Source organism: Gracilinanus agilis, chromosome 4, assembly GCF_016433145.1.
Source record: "Gracilinanus agilis isolate LMUSP501 chromosome 4, AgileGrace, whole genome shotgun sequence".
NCBI lineage: Eukaryota > Metazoa > Chordata > Mammalia > Didelphimorphia > Didelphidae > Gracilinanus > Gracilinanus agilis.
In genome coordinates, this window is record NC_058133.1 from 290,753,108 (window position 1) to 290,771,934 (window position 18,827).

At 36.8% G+C, this 18,827-nt stretch overlaps 1 protein-coding gene across 1 annotated transcript in view; it reads left to right on the forward strand.

Moving 5' to 3' along the window:
- LRRC1 (leucine rich repeat containing 1) overlaps positions 1 to 18,827 on the forward strand; it is a 219,930-nt gene that overhangs the window by 170,280 nt on the left and 30,823 nt on the right. The window contains exons 5-10 of the mRNA XM_044675349.1: positions 118 to 174; positions 654 to 717; positions 1,348 to 1,422; positions 6,393 to 6,537; positions 13,946 to 14,064; positions 18,259 to 18,342. Of these exons, the coding sequence (XP_044531284.1) occupies positions 118 to 174; positions 654 to 717; positions 1,348 to 1,422; positions 6,393 to 6,537; positions 13,946 to 14,064; positions 18,259 to 18,342 (544 nt within the window). The remainder of the gene's footprint in view (positions 1 to 117; positions 175 to 653; positions 718 to 1,347; positions 1,423 to 6,392; positions 6,538 to 13,945; positions 14,065 to 18,258; positions 18,343 to 18,827) is intronic.

Consider the following 18,827-nt stretch of genomic DNA (forward strand, 5'->3'; position numbering starts at 1 on the left):
CTGACACTATCCATTGAACCACTTACATTGTTTCATTAAGAGCTTCAGATTGGGGGGTGAGGGGGTGGAATAGAATTTCAAGAATTTTGCTTATTTATTTCCCTGCTTAATTTCCAGCCTTTATAACCTGGCTTCACTGGAACTAAGAGAGAATCTGCTTACATATTTGCCTGAGTGAGTTTCCAGGGGACTTGGGAGGGAATATTGAATGAAGAGATTTTTTTCTATGTAAAGATAGCCCCTTGCCAGATGTGATGCATTTAAAAAAATGATTTCATATTGGCTCTTTCCTCTCCCTTGCCTAATGAATTGTAATAAGCTGATGGATGCTGAGTTATTAAACTGCCTCTCTATGGTAACACTGGAGTATTTTAGTAGTTTCCCATTCCTGCACATGCTCTTATCTTAAATGGCATCTCATGCTAAGTGACTTTTGTGGAGAGCAGTGCCTCGTCCTAAAAGGTTGGGTTTATTTGGAAAATAAATTGAGGAAAGCAGCCTTCACTTTCCAATTCTGTTTTTGATAGTTTGTAATTAATTATATATGCTGAGGCACATCTTTCAGAACTGGCATTAACACAGAAAGTGCTTTTGTTCTCATTCTCTCATCTCCAATTAATATTGCTTCTCTTTTGATTCTGTTTCCCTCATAGATCTCTTACCCAGCTGCAAAGACTAAAGGAACTTGATTTGGGAAACAATGAAATCTATAATTTGGTAAGCCATTGTGGAAGGAAGATAAAAACTCCATATGGTCATCCTTATAAAATATTACACCATATTCATCAACAAATAGCTCTTTTAACTTTAATGGGTGAGCTGGGACCACTGAAGGATATGCCACAATTCATCCAGGGCTCATGAATAAGAGATGGAAGATGCTACTAGCACGCTAGGGTTTAGTACTCAGTTGGATGAAGGAGTTGGGACAGATTTGATCACAGTAGATGGGAATAGGAACCAGTATTTTAAAGAAGAGAGAAAGAAGTGGTAAACGGGAACCTTGAAGCTTTGTGAAGACAGAGGATGACTGATGAATCAAGCATGAAGTAGAGTGAGCATTGGATAATGAGAACATCTTTCTGGTGGAATATTAGTACTTTTCAACTAAATTCAGAGAAATCACTATTTCAGGGCATATCTAATTGTGAATCAAGTCTGCTCTCATGTTATCTTTGCGTAGATTACTCATTGCATAATGATTTTTTTCTTTTTAAAGATTCACTGAATATATTTATGATAATAGAATTAATGACAAATTTAAACTTCTGTTTTACTTAATGCATGACTGAGAATTTTGATCTATTTTTTCCTTCTTGACCATAACTTTATTTTGACTGTTTTTAGCCAGAAACAATTGGAGCACTCCTACACCTTGAGGATCTCTGGTTGGATGGGAATCAGCTGGCTGAATTGCCTCAGGTAGGTAATAACTTTTATAACAACTTGAAACACAACACAAACTCACTTCTGCATCATAAGTAAAAAAGGGGTTCTTGCTAAATTGAGGAAGAAAAGTGGAAGAACATATTTGACAGAAATTTGGGGGGGGGTTATTATTGTGCTTTTTTAGAAGAAAAAAATTCTCAATCATTCCTTTCTTTATGAGGTATTAGAAAGCAGAAACTTTTTTGGGGGGGAAGAGGGTAGTTTAGTGGAAAGGGGAAGAGCTCAACACAGTGCCTGGTATATAGGTCGTATTTAATAAATGCTTGTTGACTTGATAGAGTATTCTGATATTTGGGAAACCTGTTCTCTACATCTGCTTGGTCTACTTTGGACTCAACAAATGTCTGGGTAAATTCTGAGATCTGTTTTATAGTTGGTGTATATTTCTGTAGCACTTTATAGGGTGCCAAGTGCTTTGGAGTAGCTTAAACTGCTTATTGCTCTTAACATTCCTGTGATAGTCACTGTAAAAGCAGGGTAAAAAGCTCTATTTATATGTCTTTCTTAAATATTACAAATTGTTGAGTTGGCATGTGGTAGGTATTTTTCTCTTATTATTACTAAAAACAAGAGTCATGTTCCAGATACATTTGGGACTCAGACAGATCTTGAAATACAATAGCTATTTTATGCAGTCTTAATAAGCTGACTTCCATCTGGTGACCAGAGACAGCATCTTTTTAAAAAGCACTCTTTTTATTAATTTGCCACAATTTTTTATTATACTGCTCTAGGCCTGCTTTCTATTCTTACTGTCTTTTTATTTCTCGCTTTCTCCATCTCTGAGTTCTGTTTAAACTAGTCTTCAGTTTAATAATATATGTAGGTGATTCTTTTTGAAACATTTTGAAATGTCAGCTCTGCTATAACTCAACACATGCATTCTTCTAAAGAAATGAGCTATGAAAAACTGAGCAATAAAAACCACAATGCTTATGGGAAAAATGAAAGTAGGGGCACATTGTTCAGAATTTTCATCAGTGATGCGTAAAAAAGAGATAGAAACCTAATAAAAATGGTAGCACAGTTTTATACATGTTAGATGGTCAAGAAATACTACTGTACATAGTAGCAGTGTCCTCTTCATCAGACCTATACATAACTTATACCACAGTTATTACTGATCTGGGCTGGAGGGTGGAGCCTCTGTGGGTTACAGCTCCAAGGTTATGGGCCTGAGCTATGCCAGAATGTTGGGGCTTGGGAAGGACAAACTGGTCTTTTCTCACCCACAATTCCTACTATACCAGAAGACATACAGTAAATATGCACTTCACTTTAAAAAAAGACCTGATGTTTTCATGTGGAAGTAGACTTCTGAAGAATTGTAGCTTATGAGTAATTGTGAAATGGTGTAGTTTTCTGTGTTATCTTGACTTTTTTTAGGAAGAAATTACATATAAAAGCAAACTCATAATTTGTTGTTTTCACTATGTTACCTAATTTATCAATTGGATTGGAACAAATTTGTATTTAAAAAAATATTCTAGAAGAGCTTTCTGTATAGACTGATTTATTTCATTATATTTATTGCTCTGTAATGAGTATTTTTATCTTGTTGTGGGGAGTAGCCTTTATTTATGTCATTGAATATTTATAAAAGATCTACTTTGTGCAAGGTAACCTTCCCCCCCCCTTTCTCTCTCTCTCTCTCTCTCTCNACTATACCAGAAGACATACAGTAAATATGCACTTCACTTTAAAAAAAGACCTGATGTTTTCATGTGGAAGTAGACTTCTGAAGAATTGTAGCTTATGAGTAATTGTGAAATGGTGTAGTTTTCTGTGTTATCTTGACTTTTTTTAGGAAGAAATTACATATAAAAGCAAACTCATAATTTGTTGTTTTCACTATGTTACCTAATTTATCAATTGGATTGGAACAAATTTGTATTTAAAAAATATTCTAGAAGAGCTTTCTGTATAGACTGATTTATTTCATTATATTTATTGCTCTGTAATGAGTATTTTTATCTTGTTGTGGGGAGTAGCCTTTATTTATGTCATTGAATATTTATAAAAGATCTACTTTGTGCAAGGTAACCTTCCCCCCCCCCCTTTCTCTCTCTCTCTCTCTCTCTCTCTCTCTCTCTCTCTCACCCTCACTCTCAATCTCACTCTCACTCTCACACACACACACAAACACACATAAACTAATGACAAAGTCCATTGAGTAGTATTGAGTGCATGTGTCGTTTTCTTCCCCATCATTCTTTGAAAATCAGAAAAAGCTCTAGGAGTAAACTCCAACCAAAATCCCACTGATCTCTCTTAATAGTAACTGTGACATAGTTATTTAATGTCATTTTCCAGGTGAATGAGCCTATGTTGAGTCTTTGACTTAGTAGGACCAAAAATTCCTAAGATACTGAAGTGAAAGATAAGCAGTGGTTGATATGAGTTGAAAATTTAGTTTGGATTTGGAGCTGAGTAGAAAGTAACTGGGAAATTCCAGAGTGGAGAAAAGTGGGAGTGGTAGCTATTTTGAGGGATAATGGAGAAAGACTGGAGGGAGAAGAGGATATCTTGAGAATTAAGAATACCAGCTGAGGGGTGGGGAAGCCTAAAATATATATTTATATATGTACATACATGTACACTCCTCAGTATGAAAATTTAGTCTATGATTTTTAATCATCTGGTTTATTTATAACAAGCCATATTTATATTTATAATATCCTTGTGCAGTAAATTCTCATTTCTCCAAAATCTACACTACCAGAAAGGTTCAATAAATCTAAATTCTTGTAATTTGAATTTTAAAATAAGCATGTGACAAAGAAAGACATGGATAAATGAGTTTTATTAGTTTGGGTTTTTTTTAAGAAAAAAAAATCAACAAGCATTTGTTAAGTGCCTACTATGTTCCAGATGCTATGCTAAGTGCTGGGAATACAGAGAAGGGCAAAAAAAAAAAACCCACAAAAAAAATGAGTCTTTGCTCTCAAGGGGATCACAGTTTAATGAAAAAGAGAACATTTGATATATAACCTGGAATAATAGGATTATATATTTATTGCTAAAAAAAAATTCAAATCAATTCAAGAAACATTTATTCATATGTACCAGGTGCTATGCTAAAAGCTGGGGATACAAATAAGAAAAATAAAAGCTAATATCTGCCCTCAAAGAGCTTACAATCTAAACTTTACAGAAATGGATGAAGGAAAGTGGGGGTAGAGCATGTACCAGGAAAGATCTTGTGGGTGTGCCATGGACCAGGGAGGATCACGTTCTGTAGATTTGAAGCCAAGCAGTACTATTGATGGAAAATGGAGTTACTGGGAAGGTTCTAAGCCCTTTGTAAAGAAAGTAGTTTTAATGCTCTGACCCTTCAGCCTACTAATTAGAGGGGAGAGGCAACTGGGAGAGTCGAGGAGTGTTGAGTGTCAAAAGCTGAGTCAATCTGGCTAAGATACAAAATATTAGAAAAGTCCCTGTTTTCAAAGAGGTCACAATCTAAAAAGGGGTGATAAGGCATGCAGAAATAAGTAAAATACAAGGCAGAAAGAGATAAGGGCAAAGAAGCAGTCCAAGAAGAGTAAAATGTAACCTGCCCCCCACCCCCAGCATATAACTTTGCATGTAGCAGATACTTAAATGATTATTTGTTGACTTAGATGAAATGGCAACAACATAGCAAGATAATTGTTGTTGTCCTTAGTTGTGTCCGACTCTTCATGATCCCATTTGAGGTTTTCTTAGCAAAGATGCTAGCATGGTTTGTTATTTCCTTCTCCAGCTCATTTTACAGATGAGTAAACAGAGGCAAACAGGATTAAGTGACTTGCCAGCCTCACACAGCTAGGAAATATCTGAAGCTAGATTTGAACTCTGGAAGATGAGTCTTCCTGATTTCAGGCCCAGCACTCTATCCGCAGGGCCACTTAGCTGCCCAGTTTTGCATGTTATTTGTTGAATCGGATGTTTGACCTAAATGAAGCAAGATAATATAGGTCCTCAATTCCCATCTTTGAACTCAAAGATAACTATTTCATGATTTGTTGAAATGTTTTCTCCAGCTTAACAAAATGTTTTGTATTTTTTTTTTAGAATTCTAAGATTCCATCTTAGAATCAATACTATGAAGAGTGGTAAGGGCTGGGCAGTAAAGGTTTCGCGACTTGTCCAGAGTCAGACAGCCAGATAATATCTGAAGCCAGACTTGAACCTAGGACTTCCCATCTACAGGGCTGGCTCTCTATCCACTGAGCTTCCTAGCTGCCTACTAATGGAATGGCTTTTAACTAAAGTCTGTGGTTTTGAGCACCCTAATATAAAAATAATTTGCCAGAGATGAGTGCAGCATCAGTGTCAAATGCATGCCTCTTCTTGGAGAACGATCCATTCCAAATGTGAATTTGTTGAAATAGAGTTGTAGGTTCACCCTCCTTTATACAATAGACTTGTGTGATCTTGAGCAAGTCTTTAAAATTCTTTGAGCCCTTGTTAAATCATCTGTAAAATGGTGATGATATTTTTTTAAATTTTGTAAAAGAAGATAGCCAGATAAGCAGGCAGCATTGTATAGTGGGAAGATTATTGATTGTAGAGTCAGAGGACAAGGTTTCAAATACTGTCCTTGTGTATCCTTGGCAAATCTCTTTCTCTTTCTGAACCTGTTTTCTCATCTGTAAAATGAAGGAGTTGGTCTAGATAATATTTATGGAGCCTTCTAGCTCTAAATGCTAAAATCCTAATTGTTTTTTAGAGTGCTATCACAGCTTTGAGAATGAAGATTCTACAACTGTAGTCTTTTTTTTCCTGAAAAGGTTTCTATGGCTTCAATTCAATTGTTAGTTTAAGTGATTTTCAAAATTTAGGAAACATGTTGTCCTAACCCTTCCTTTGGGAATTTAATGGTATGAGACTGTTTTAGTACATTCCAGTGGAAACGAGCCTTGCATGTTTGAACAGGATTTTTTTTTCTGTCATTAATGTAGGAAATAGGAAACTTGAAAAACCTGCTGTGCTTGGATGTCTCAGAAAATAAGCTAGAAAGACTTCCTGACGAGATCAGTGGCCTAGCTTCCCTAACAGATTTAGTCATTTCTCAGAATTTGCTCGAGGTTCTTCCTGATGGCATAGGTAAGTGTGAACCAACTTGGGAATCAGCTGCTTGTTTTGAGCTGTGGAATGTGCTGTGTACTTTATGCATCACCCAGACTACCGTGTGTGTGTGTGTGTGTGTGTGTGTGTGTGTGTGTGTGTGTGTGTGAGAGAGAGAGAGAGAGAGAGAGAGAGAGAGAGAGAGAGAGAGAGAGGATTTATTTCCTATATAACCCCTTTTCAGATTACTTGGGTAGGAGAGATATACATATATGTTATTCATTCAGTTGTTCCAACAAACATTTTTTTCCTATTTTAGAAAATTTTATTGGTATCTTTTTTGTATTTATATCACCTACATTTCCCTTTCTATATTTCTCCTTCATTCCTTTCCTACTCCCAGAGAGCCATCTCCTATAAGATTCAGTGAACATTTGCTTTTAAGCAATTTATAGTTCATTGGGTGATAAGATACAAATACTGATAACTAATAAAACAATTCATGAAGAGTTGCATAACAAACTGATATAAGGTCTGAGGTGTGAAAAACAATTGACCATACTAGTCCCCTGCTCAAGAAACTTCAGTGGCTCCCTATTGGTTTTAGGATACAAAATTCTTGGGTTTGGCATTAAAAGCCTCTCACACTCTAGATTTGGCCCACCTATCAAGGCTTATTGCATATCTTCTTCCTTCATACAAGGAATGTATGTACATTTCCTCACCTTTGCCTCTTAGAATCCCAGGCTTCCTTCAAAGCTCAAATCAGACACCTCCTCCAAGAAGCCTATTTTCTTCCCTTTCTTTCTTTCCTCCCCTCCCCTATTACTTCATTACTTTGTATATTTTATATTTACTTTTCTGTGTATGTGTTATTTTATCCTATACAATGTAAGTTCCTTGAGGACAGGAACAGTTTCAACTTTGGTTTTGTATATTCAGTGCCAGATGTTTTATAAATATTGGTTGAATGAATGAATAAATAAATGATTATCGCCTACTGGGGATATCTGAAAACACTTCTCAAAAGAGGGACATTTGATTTTGGCTTTAAAGAATGACTAGGTAGGTGATTCAGTGGATAGAGAGCCAGGCCTGGAGATGGGAAGTCCTGGGTTCAATTATGTCTTCAGACAACTTCCTAGATATGTGACCCTGGGCAAGTCATTTAACCCCAATTGCCTAGGCCTTACTGTTGTTCTGCTTTATAACCAATATGTAGTATTGATTCTAAAACAGAAGGTAAGGGTTAAAAAAAATCAAAATTATTCCCCTCATGAATAAACAGTTTCTATCATCATAATCACCCAAAGAGTTTAACGTGTTTAATATTTGCAGAACACTTAACTTAAAGTATCTCACAGTAACCCAGTGAGATAAGTAGGACATTATTATCATCTCCTTTTTAACAGATGAAGAAACTGAGGCTGAGATAGGTTAAGGGATTTATTTAGCATCTAAGATAAGAATTTAACTTGGGTCTGTCTAGCTCCCAAATTAATTCTACCCAGCAGATCACATTGTCTCCACTTAGGTAGTTCAGAAAAATAAGCTAACAGTAATGGATCACATTTATATATATTTTTTGTTTATAAAGTAATTATTTCATAAACTGGTAGACAGTTAAAATATCCACAGTGTATACACAGGGAGATTTGATTACATGACTTACTTCAAAGTTACGTGGCTTAAAAGGGGCAGAGCTAGGATTTGAACCATTTATTGTCTAACCCTAAGACCAGAGCTCTTTTCACTACAGTTCTAGCATTTAGCAACAAAATACTTTGAAAAAATGAGAAACTTTGTATTTAAGTTATATTGTTCAGTTGTGTCAATCATGTCCAGTTTTTGGTGACCCCAATGGGGGTTTTCTTGGCAAAAGTCTAGAGTGATTTGCCATATCCTTCTCTAGTTCATTTTATGGATTGAAGATACTGAGGTCAACAGAGTTAAGTGCCTTACCCCAAGTCACATAGCTAGTAAATGTCCAAGACCAGGTTTGAACTCTGGTTTTTCTGACTCCAGGTCTGGTGCTCTGTCTACTCTGCCACCTAGCTGCCCTCTTTAATTATATAGCTATTACTAAATTTAAATACCTCATAAGAGAAGAAAGAAACTTGGAAGAAGTTTTCAGATACCCAAAAAATCATTTTGCCATCAGCTTTCCCAACTGTAGTTGCAGTATTACACAATCATTTATATCAACCTCCTTTCTTGTATTTGTGGCATTCTCCAATAACAAAATTTTAGTTATCACCTTTGTATGTGTGGCTGCAGGGCACTGAGGGTCACATGGAGCTGTGTTGGGTCAAAACATTCATGAGACTTTATGGACTGCTTAGAAAGTTGATCAAAAGAAAACCAAAATTTTGAAAATGTAAGATGAAGCATTCATTGAGAATTAAGCATCCTCTGGTAATAGATGAGAGACTTGGAGTGAATGAATAAGCATTGGCCTCAGAGTGGAAAAAACCTGGTTCCGTGGGTCCCACTTATGACACATAACTGGCTTATGTGTCACTGGGAATATCTCTAATCACTTGGTACCCCAGGCATCTCTCTGACAGTATAGGCTCCCCATTCTGAGTCATGTGGGCTCTCTCTTACACAAATTAAACCACGAGTTTGAACCTTCACTCTCTCCCTAAAAAATGATTTAAAAAAAGAAAGAAAGACAGAAAAACCTGGAAGCTATAGAAAATCCTGAAGTTAGACAGGAAGGGGTTTTGCATGCATTGTATAGTTAATGGCGATGTGCTATCACACAGGGAAGCCCTTGGGAACATCATTACAGAATTAATGATTGCACAGGCTTGCACAAGGATCCAGTGGAACCTTTTGACAACAAAACAGTTGCTTCCACTCTCTGTGACAGGGCTACACCAGATGAACCTGACGCTCTTTTCCTCCAGGGTGATTGTCTCATCTTTAAGGTAGAGACTGTATTCTGACTTTACTGTGGAAAGGGCTCATTAATCTTGACTGTTCTCAGCAAACAGCAAAGGGCCCTTTCATTCTTTTCTTTTCCTAGACCTGATTTACAGTAATTTCATTTAGAGTGTCTTAAAATTTACACAGTGAAATCTGACTTCAGATACTTCCTAGCTGTGTGACCCTGGACAAGTCACTTAACACCAGTTGTCCAGCCCTTCCTGCCTTGTAAATGATAGTATTGATTCAAAACAGAAGGTAAAGGTTGCAAAAAAGAAAAAAACGTATGGTTTATACTGTGTTTTCCTCACAATAATCAGAAATAGCTTAGTGCCTGAGTTCAAATCTGTTAGCAGCCACCTCTCTGGACCTCATTTTTCTACTCTGTAAAAGGAGGTGGTTGGACTAGCTGGCTTCTGAGAATCCTTCCATCTCCAAAACTGTGATCTTATGTTTCTTTCACTCGATGAGGTAGGTAAGGAAGGAAAGCATCATAATCTCTATTTTATTTATTAGAAAACTAATCCTGAGTATAACCCAGTGGAACTGTTTGTCAGCTCAGGGCGGAGGGAGGAAAGAGGGATGGGAAAAATCATGAATCATGTAACCATGGAAAAATATTCAAAATAAATAAATAAATGTAAAAAAAAGAAAGAAAAAGACAACTAATCCTGAGAGCCTAATTAACTTGCTTACAGCTGTGAACTTTAAATGGTAGGACCAAGACTTAAACCCAACCTTTGATGCTTCAAGTCCAAGACTTGTCACACTCTGCCAAAATGCCTCTCAGCAAAGTCTCCTCTCTCCTTTACTTCATCATAAATGTCCATTTTCTATGAAGCAGCTTTTGAAGCGTCAAATGTTTACACTTAGCAATACACATTATAATATTATTTTAAATAGTGGAAGTTTCTTCTAATAGATACAAACTCAATTTTTCTCGAGTCCAAGTCCAACATTCTATACAGCTGGGCCACCTAATTGCCTCATGGGCATCTCAGTGGTTCAGTAGATAGAGTACTAGGTCTGGAGTCAGGAAGACTGGGGTTCAAATATAGCATCAGATATTTACTAGCTATGTGACCCTGGGTAAGTTACTTAACCTCGGCTGCCTCAGTTTCCTCATCTATAAAATGAGCTGGAGAAGGAAATGGCAAACCACTCCGGCATTTTTGCCAAGAAAACCCCAAAAGGGGTCATGAGGAGTCAGGCAGAACTGAAAAAGTTGAAAAACAATAATAAGACTCACAAAGCACTTTACATATTTTAACTCACTTAACTTAGAGGTGCTGTATTTGCTTCAGTTTCCTTGATTATAAAATAGGAATATTAATAGCATTTACCTCCCAGTGTTGTTGTGAGGATTCAGTGAGATAATGATTGTTAAGTACTTAGCAAAGTACCTGATATGTAGTAAATACTATGTAAATGTTAGCTATTATTATTTCTCACCATTAGTTTGAATACCTCTCCCTTGCCTAAAAATTTCCCAAAAATCCAATGTGGTACATTTCATTAAGCTTTCTGTTAACATTCAAGCACTTATTAGCACTGAGTGTCCTAGACTGTGGAGCATATAAATTGCAAAAGCCTTATTTCTGCTCCCTCAAGAACCTTGTGGAGGGATACAAAATATTCAAAGATAAGTAAATACAAGAATTTAAAAATATATACATAAATGTACAGATGCATATATGTATGTATTTTTTTTAAACCCTTGTACTTCGGTGTATTGTCTCATAGGTGGAAGATTGGTAAGGGTGGGCAATGGGGGTCAAGTGACTTGCCCAGGGTCACACAGCTGGGAAGTGGCTGAGGCCGGGTTTGAACCTAGGACCTCCTGTCTCTAGGCCTGACTCTCACTCCACTGAGCTACCCAGCTGCCCCCTGTATTTTTAAAAATGTGTGTGTGTGTGTGTGCGTGTGTGTGTGTGTGCGTGTGTGCGTGTAGGCAGCTAATTAGAACAGTGGATAGAGTGCCAGGCCAGGACTTGGGAGGATCTGGATTCAAATCTGGCCTCAACTCTAGTTGCCCAGTCCTTACCACTCTTCTGCCGTGGAACCAATATTTAGTATCGATTTTAAGATAGAAAGTAAAGATTTAAAATATAGCTATAGGTACCATTATGTAGGTATATATGTAACATATCTAAATCTATAGATAGAATAATTTCATGTGGAACATAACAAGTGTGAGAATAAGGAAAATCCTCTCAAAGGAGGTGACTTCTGGACTAAGCCTTGAAATTCCAAGAACAGAAGTAAAGGAGAGTATTTCAGGTGGAGGGGAGAGTCTGCACCAAAGGTAAGAAGGTTTTGTGGAGTGGGAACATCAATTAGATCTCTTGGCTGGATTTTAGAGTTTGTGAGATAATATGGATTCAGAAGGGTCTTATATGTCAGATATTAAGACTTCTTTGACAGTGGGGAGCCACTGAAACTTTTTTAGTAGGGGAATAACATGATCCAAAATATGCTTTAGAAATATTCATTTAGGGGGCAACTGGGTGGCTCAGGGGATTGAGAGCCAGCCCTAGAGGGAGGTTCTTGGTTCAAATCTGGTCTCAGACACTTCCTAGCTGTGTGACCCTGGGCAAGTTACTTAACCCCCATTGCCTAGCCCTTACCACACTTCTGCCTTGAAACCAATACATGGTATTAATTCTGAGACAGAAGGTAAGGGTTTAAAAAAAAAAAAAAAGAAATACTCATTTAGCAGTTGTGGGGAGAAGAGATTTAAAAGGTTAGAATTCTGGGAGGCTAATTAGGAGGCTGGATAGTCCAGACTAAAAGTAATGGAGAATTCAGCTAGGATGATTATGATATGCAGTGAACAAAAGGGGACCGAAGCAAGAAATATTAAGATAGAATGTCAAGATTTAAAAATACAGTGCAATTTTACTGCATTAATTTTTTTAGGACACTGTCCCCCAAACTACTATAGCTTAAAACTGCACAGACTTTTGGGATGTGCATTATATTAGCTATGGGAGATGGAAGAGAGTGAAGTTTCAAGGATAATTTGGAGGTTTTGATCATAGATGGCTTGAAAAACAGCACTTAGGACTGTTCTGTGCAAACTTAACACATAGGAATTCAGATATTTGAGTTTGGCAATTGAAAAAATAATAGCAGAAAAATACATCAAATCAAATTTTAAATCATGCACTAAAGTAAATCTGAGCCATTTTCCCAAGAGGGCAAAGTGTCACTTGACAGTTCACCCAATCATGCTCATTCTCATTCTGAAAAGCTTTAGTGTGAGTCATTACATTGTTTTAGCTACCACATCTGTCTGTCTGGAGTTCTCACTTGTAACAATCTGCATCAGAGCAGTGCTTCTCTTTGTTTCAAAAGCATTATTTATTTACTAATAATGGCCCCAAAATACAGGAGTAGTAGTGATGCTGGTGGCTCTGATAAACCCAAGAAAAGTTGCAAAGTACCTAGGTATATTCCTATAAGAAATACTTATTAAATAACAGGGTTCACTATTAGGTGCAATTGTCAACTTACTCGAAGACTTGGAATATATTAGCTGTGTTAAATGAAGCCCTATTGTATTGCCCTTGACAGAGAGAGAAATTCTTTAAATTTTCTTGCCTGTAATTCACTCATTCATTCATTCATTCATTCATTTGGTATGACTGTCTTATTTATCTTTAGTTTTGTATCTCCTCTAGTTCCTAGCAGTGATACAGATATAAAGAAAAGGAAGGCATTCCTTGAAAAGTTCAATTGAACAAACATTTATTAATAAGCAAGGTACTATGATAGACCCCGGAGATATAAAGACAAAACATTCTTTGCCCTCAGGAAGATAACTTTCTCCCAGGAGGAAATCACATGTGCCCTCTTAAGTAAATGCAAAGTAATAAAGAAATAATTTTAAAAGGGAGAGTCTTCTATTAAATAGAGGAATAAAGAAAGCCTTCATGTAGGAGGTAGCCCTTGAGTTATGCCCTGAAGGAATCTAAGGATTCTAAGAGGTGGAGATAAGAAGGAAGTACATACCACTTTTGACATTTCAGAGTAATTGCTTGGTAGCTACTGTGCTATTTTAATCTACTGTTCAAGAATCAGTTTTAAATTTGGTAAATAAAATATCTTTTCATAATTTAAGAAGCTGAGTGAACTAATACTAAAAAATGCCCTCTCCCGTGCCAGCATGAATAAAACATTGAGTGTTTGATCAAAGAACAACTAACTGAAGCTTTTTCCTTCCCTTCGTCTGGGCCTGAGGGGGTTCATCAAAGCAATGAATTCCTGGTATGGAAACTCCCTTTATCAATGTCACTCAGTACAGCAACTCTTCTATAACTTAGACTCTTAGCCAGTATGTGTCAGAGACAGGACTTCCTTAAATTAAGTCCTAAATTAAAACTTAAGTAAGGTTTTTCACTTTAATGCTTGAAACCACATTAAGACTTTTGGGACACTTTGTACTTGACTGTTCCCCACCCCAGTTCTTCTCCATCTGATGCTTTCTACTTATTTTGAAATTATATTCTTATAGGAAAGTTAAAGAAACTGTCCATCTTAAAGGCTGATCAGAATAGACTTGTGCAACTAACAGAAGCAGTTGGAGAATGTGAAAGTCTCACTGAGCTTGTTCTGACTGAAAATCAACTTCTGGTGAGTGGGACCATGCTATTCAGTTCTGTTGCTTCTTATGGCAGGGAGGGAGGCACATACACAGCCTTGGCTAGTCAGTGAAATCTCCTTAGGTCAGACTCCATGAAATTGTTGGTGTCCACTGGACTAAAGCGACCTTTTTACTGGCTCTAAAGAAAAGATTTGCCTATTCTTTACATCCTTTTTAAAGTAAGTATTTTAACTGTTTAGACCAGTGATGGGCAAACTAGGGCCTATGGGCCAGATGCAGCCCCCTGAAATGTTCTATCCACCCCCCTTGACATTATTCCTAATCTGACGAATACAATGAGTAGGTTACAATACAATGAAACTTCAAAAGAGTTGCCTTAGAAACAGACTGACAGAGGAGCATTTCCTTTCTTTTGGTCCCCTCTTTAAAAAGTTTGCCCATCACTGGTTTAGAGAATAGTGTGTTTCAGCCCTTAGTGCTTAAGTGACTTAGAAAATACTTATTTCAAAGTATTGTTATTAATCAAAGCCCATTCTCTAAATAATAATGATGCTATGCTTTTTCTTTTTTTTGCAAAAGTGAAAACTCATTAAAATAATGGAAACCTTTCATAAATTTAGATTATCCCTCTCAGTTTGTCTTTGTTAATGACATTTTACTGTAATGATTTTGCTATTGAAAATGACATTTTGGAATAATTTTCCTAAATGTCATTTCACAAGTTGCATCCATGTATTGTAGAAAAAATACAGTCACATTTTTTTAAAAATCAGGTCATTCAATTGGCCACTTGGCCAGAATAACCAGAGATTTGCACATTTTTAGAGTAAGAAAGAGTTTACATGTCATCTAGTCCAAATCCTTCATTTTACTGATGAGAAAACTAAGTTTAAAGAGGGGCTTAAAGCCCTTGCTCAAGATTATACAGTGATTTAGTGGCAGAGTTCATAGGATCATAGATCTAGAGAAAGGAAGTACTTTAGAGGTCATCTAATTCAACCTCCTCAATTTTTTACAGATAAGGAGACTGAGGCTTAGAGAGGTTAACTGATTTGTCTTAAATACCACAGGTCACTGGTAAAATGCAGTGGCACAACAGGAATTTGAACATGGGCCTTGGGGCTTCCAGTTTATCTCTTCTGACTTCTAGTCTAGTGTTTTTCCCATTCTCATACCTGACCTGTTAAGATCTTCCCCTCTAAAGTTTTTTTTTTCTGTCTACTCTGATTTATTTCCCCCATTAGAAGGAAGGTTCTTTGAAGGTGTTAGGAGGAAATTAGAAAATTATATATTTAATGTAGGATAACTCTGCTCAGTTTTCACCATAAGAAAGGTAAGGGCTATCTCACATTTCCCCCCCTTTCTTTTTGATCCTCTCTTAGAGGATAAGAAATGGAACAGCAAGGGGAATAGAGCACTGAGCCTGAAGTCAGCAAGACATTTTCCTGAGTTCAAATTCAGTCTCAGACACTAGCTGTGTAACCCTGGGCAAGTTGCATAACCTTATTTGCCTCAGTTTCCTCATCTGTAAAGTGATATGGAGAAGGAAATGGCAAACCACTCTAATGTCTTTGACAAGCAAACCCCAAATAGGGTCATTTAGGGTCAGAAATGACTGAAAAAAATGACTGCATAAAAACAAAGAAATGCTTGTTGAATGATAGAATGATGATGTGTCATATTGTAAGACTTTACCTGGTTTGTGTAGTAAGCTTGAACTCTAGTTTATACTGCCCCTTGGGACTGGAGCTCTTTAGTCTCTAAAAACATCCTAGGTGCATGGAATGCTCCAGGCTTGATGGCTCAGTAGCTTTGTGATAGACACATTAGAAACAATTTCATCTGCCAGCAGGTGAAAGACTTGCCTTACCAGGTAAGATCCCATTAATCAGACACTTTGATGAGCTGGTGTTAATACCTTGGCAGCTCTCACTACTGTGGAACCTTGAGACTAAGAAAAACTGCAAATGGCAGGGATAGCTCTCTTTACTACTGCTGCCTTTCCCTGTCCCTGGAACATAGATTTAGAGTTGGAAGGGACCTTCTAGCCCCTCTATGCCAATTCCCACTGACTGAAACACAGAGAAGTTAAGTGAAGCAGGATTTAAATTCAGGTCATCCTCCCATATCCAGGTCTGGCTTTCTATCCATTGAGCCATCTATTTTCCCAACTTCTAGTAAGTTTTTTCTTTCAATAATTGCTTTTTTTATTCATTTCATTTTTTTTTTTGGCCACTTTTCTCTTTCTTCCTTCTCATATCTTCTCCAGGACTTTTTCTACTTTCTTTCTATTCCTTTCATTCTTCTCTTTTCATTTTCTTTCTTTTCTTCATAGTAGTCCCTGCTACCTCCTTTTGTTCTTTCCTCCACACCATATGGGTAGTGTAATGTCAGACGAACTTGGTTCAAATCCTACTTTCAGCACTATTTGTATGACTTCGGACAAGCTTATGGACCTAACTGCTATAAAACAAGAGGATTGAACTAGACGACCTTGGAACTCTCAGTTCTGATTCTCTGATTTTCTGATGGTTCCATAGAAAGTCAATAAAAGAGGTACAAGGAAGGCTGTAGATTGTACCCAATAAGAGACAGCAAATTTAGGGGCAAACATGCTGAAGCAGACAGTGTTGGGGGGGCAGGAGGAGTCATTTGGTAACATTTCAAATCCTGTAGCTTATACTATGACTTTCTGCCATGTATGGAGAAAATTACCAACTTTTTTGCTTAGTAATTTACAATTTTAGATGAAAAAACTCTTTATGACCAAACAGGGTTTTACTTTTTGTAAAAATTTCAGATCTTCTAAAAACAACTGCTTGAACGCATGGGTTGAGGTGGACATGATTGGGGATGTAGACTCAAAATTACCACACCAATGCAACTAACAACAATTTGGAAATGGGTCTTGATCAATGATACATGTTAAAACCAGTGGAAATGCGCATCAGCTATGGGGGGTTGGGAGGGAGGTCGGGGGGTGAAGGGGAAAGTAAGAGCATGAATCATGTAACCATATTAACTTTTCTAAAAAATAAAAATTATTAAATGTTAAAAAAAATTCCAGATCTTCTGAACATAGCCAATTTAGCATCATCTTAATAATTTTCTTTCGTTATACTTTATTTTTCCTATATATCACTCTTCCTGTGACCTTCTGTGCCTGACCCTGATCAGTACTCCAAGTGGCAGACTCAGCTGTGTGCCTTCCAGGATACTTTCTACATTGCTGTCCCAGGATAGGGAGGCAGTGTAGTCCAGTGGAAAGAGCCCAGAATTTTTAACCAAAGGACCTGGGTTCAAGCTTCAGAGGCTCAAGTCATTGTCCTTTATGACCCTTCTGAGCTCTAAATCTATGATCCTAGCCCCAGAAAGGTGGGATTTGTGTCCTATTGGGTATTAGTAGCATCTCTTTTATTGTGAGGTATTTCCTTTCAGGCAGGTGGCACAGTGGATAGAACCTTAGGCATGGATTTAGAGAGTCCCGAATAAAATCCAACCTCAGATCCTTACTAGCTGTGTGACCTCAGGCAAGTCACTTAACCTGTTTGCTTCAGTTTCTTTATCAATAAAAATGAGGGAAATAATAGTACCTAGTTCCTAGAGTTGTTGTGAGGATCAAATGAGAAAATAATCATAAAGTGCTTAGCAGAGTGCCTGGCTCACATAAGTGCAATACATAGGAAGCATATAAATGCTATCATCACCTGTCCTCAGACACTAGCATGTGACCCTGTGTAAGTCACTTAACTGCTGCCAACCTCAGTTTTTCTCATCTGAAAAATGGGGATAATAATAGCGCTTACCTCCCAGGGTGGTTGTAAGAATAATGTGTTAATATTTATAAGTGCTTTATAAGCTTTGAAGCTAGGCTAAATAAAGCCTATTTATTATTATTATTATTATTATTAATCATTTCTTATTGCCAGAATTGAGAATTAGACTTATGTTAGTCGCGTTTTTTAATTTCAGAGCACAGCCTACTCAAACTTATGCCCCATGTAAAGGTCCATGTAATGTAAGAACTAGCATAATAATAGTATGATAACTTGAAATATATTAGGAATCACAAATATAATATGCACATTAAGGCCTTCAGCTAAGGAATAACTATTGTTTTCTCTTGAAAAATTAGTCTTTGTGAATTTTTTGAAACTCTCTTGGTATAGGTAGTAAATAAAGCACATTTTCTTAACAATAATAAATTGTTGTTATTAAAACAGGCGTTACCCAAAAGCATTGGAAAACTAAAGAAGTTGAGCAACTTGAATGCAGACAGAAACAAATTAGTGTCATTACCAAAAGAGGTATGTATGTTCACAGAGATATTGATACTATTAAAAAGTAAGGGCAAAATCGTTCAATGTTTTGACAATTATAATTTTTTATTATAAATTTAATCAGTGAATCAGAGTCAGTAATGATATTGTACTAACAAAAAGGTTTGCATTGAGGAAAAATGGGTGACAAGGGTGGATAGGTGCTGAATTCAGCTATTGGATGGCTTTAAATGTAGACTTTAGTAATGTGAACTTGATTGAAGGAGAGTATGGAACCATTCTAGATCCTTGGGCATAGGAATAACAATTGTTAATAATCTGGTATCTCTGTAGAACTATATGGATTAATATTGAAAAGGGATTAAAATCCGGGATTAAAATGATGAAATTCTTGCTAAAAGCTCCTTGACGGCTGGAGCAATTTTATTCTTGTATTTTCTATAATCAGGGTATAGCACAGTGCCTAACACATACTGGGTTCTTAGTAAGTACTTGTTGATTGAATGATTACT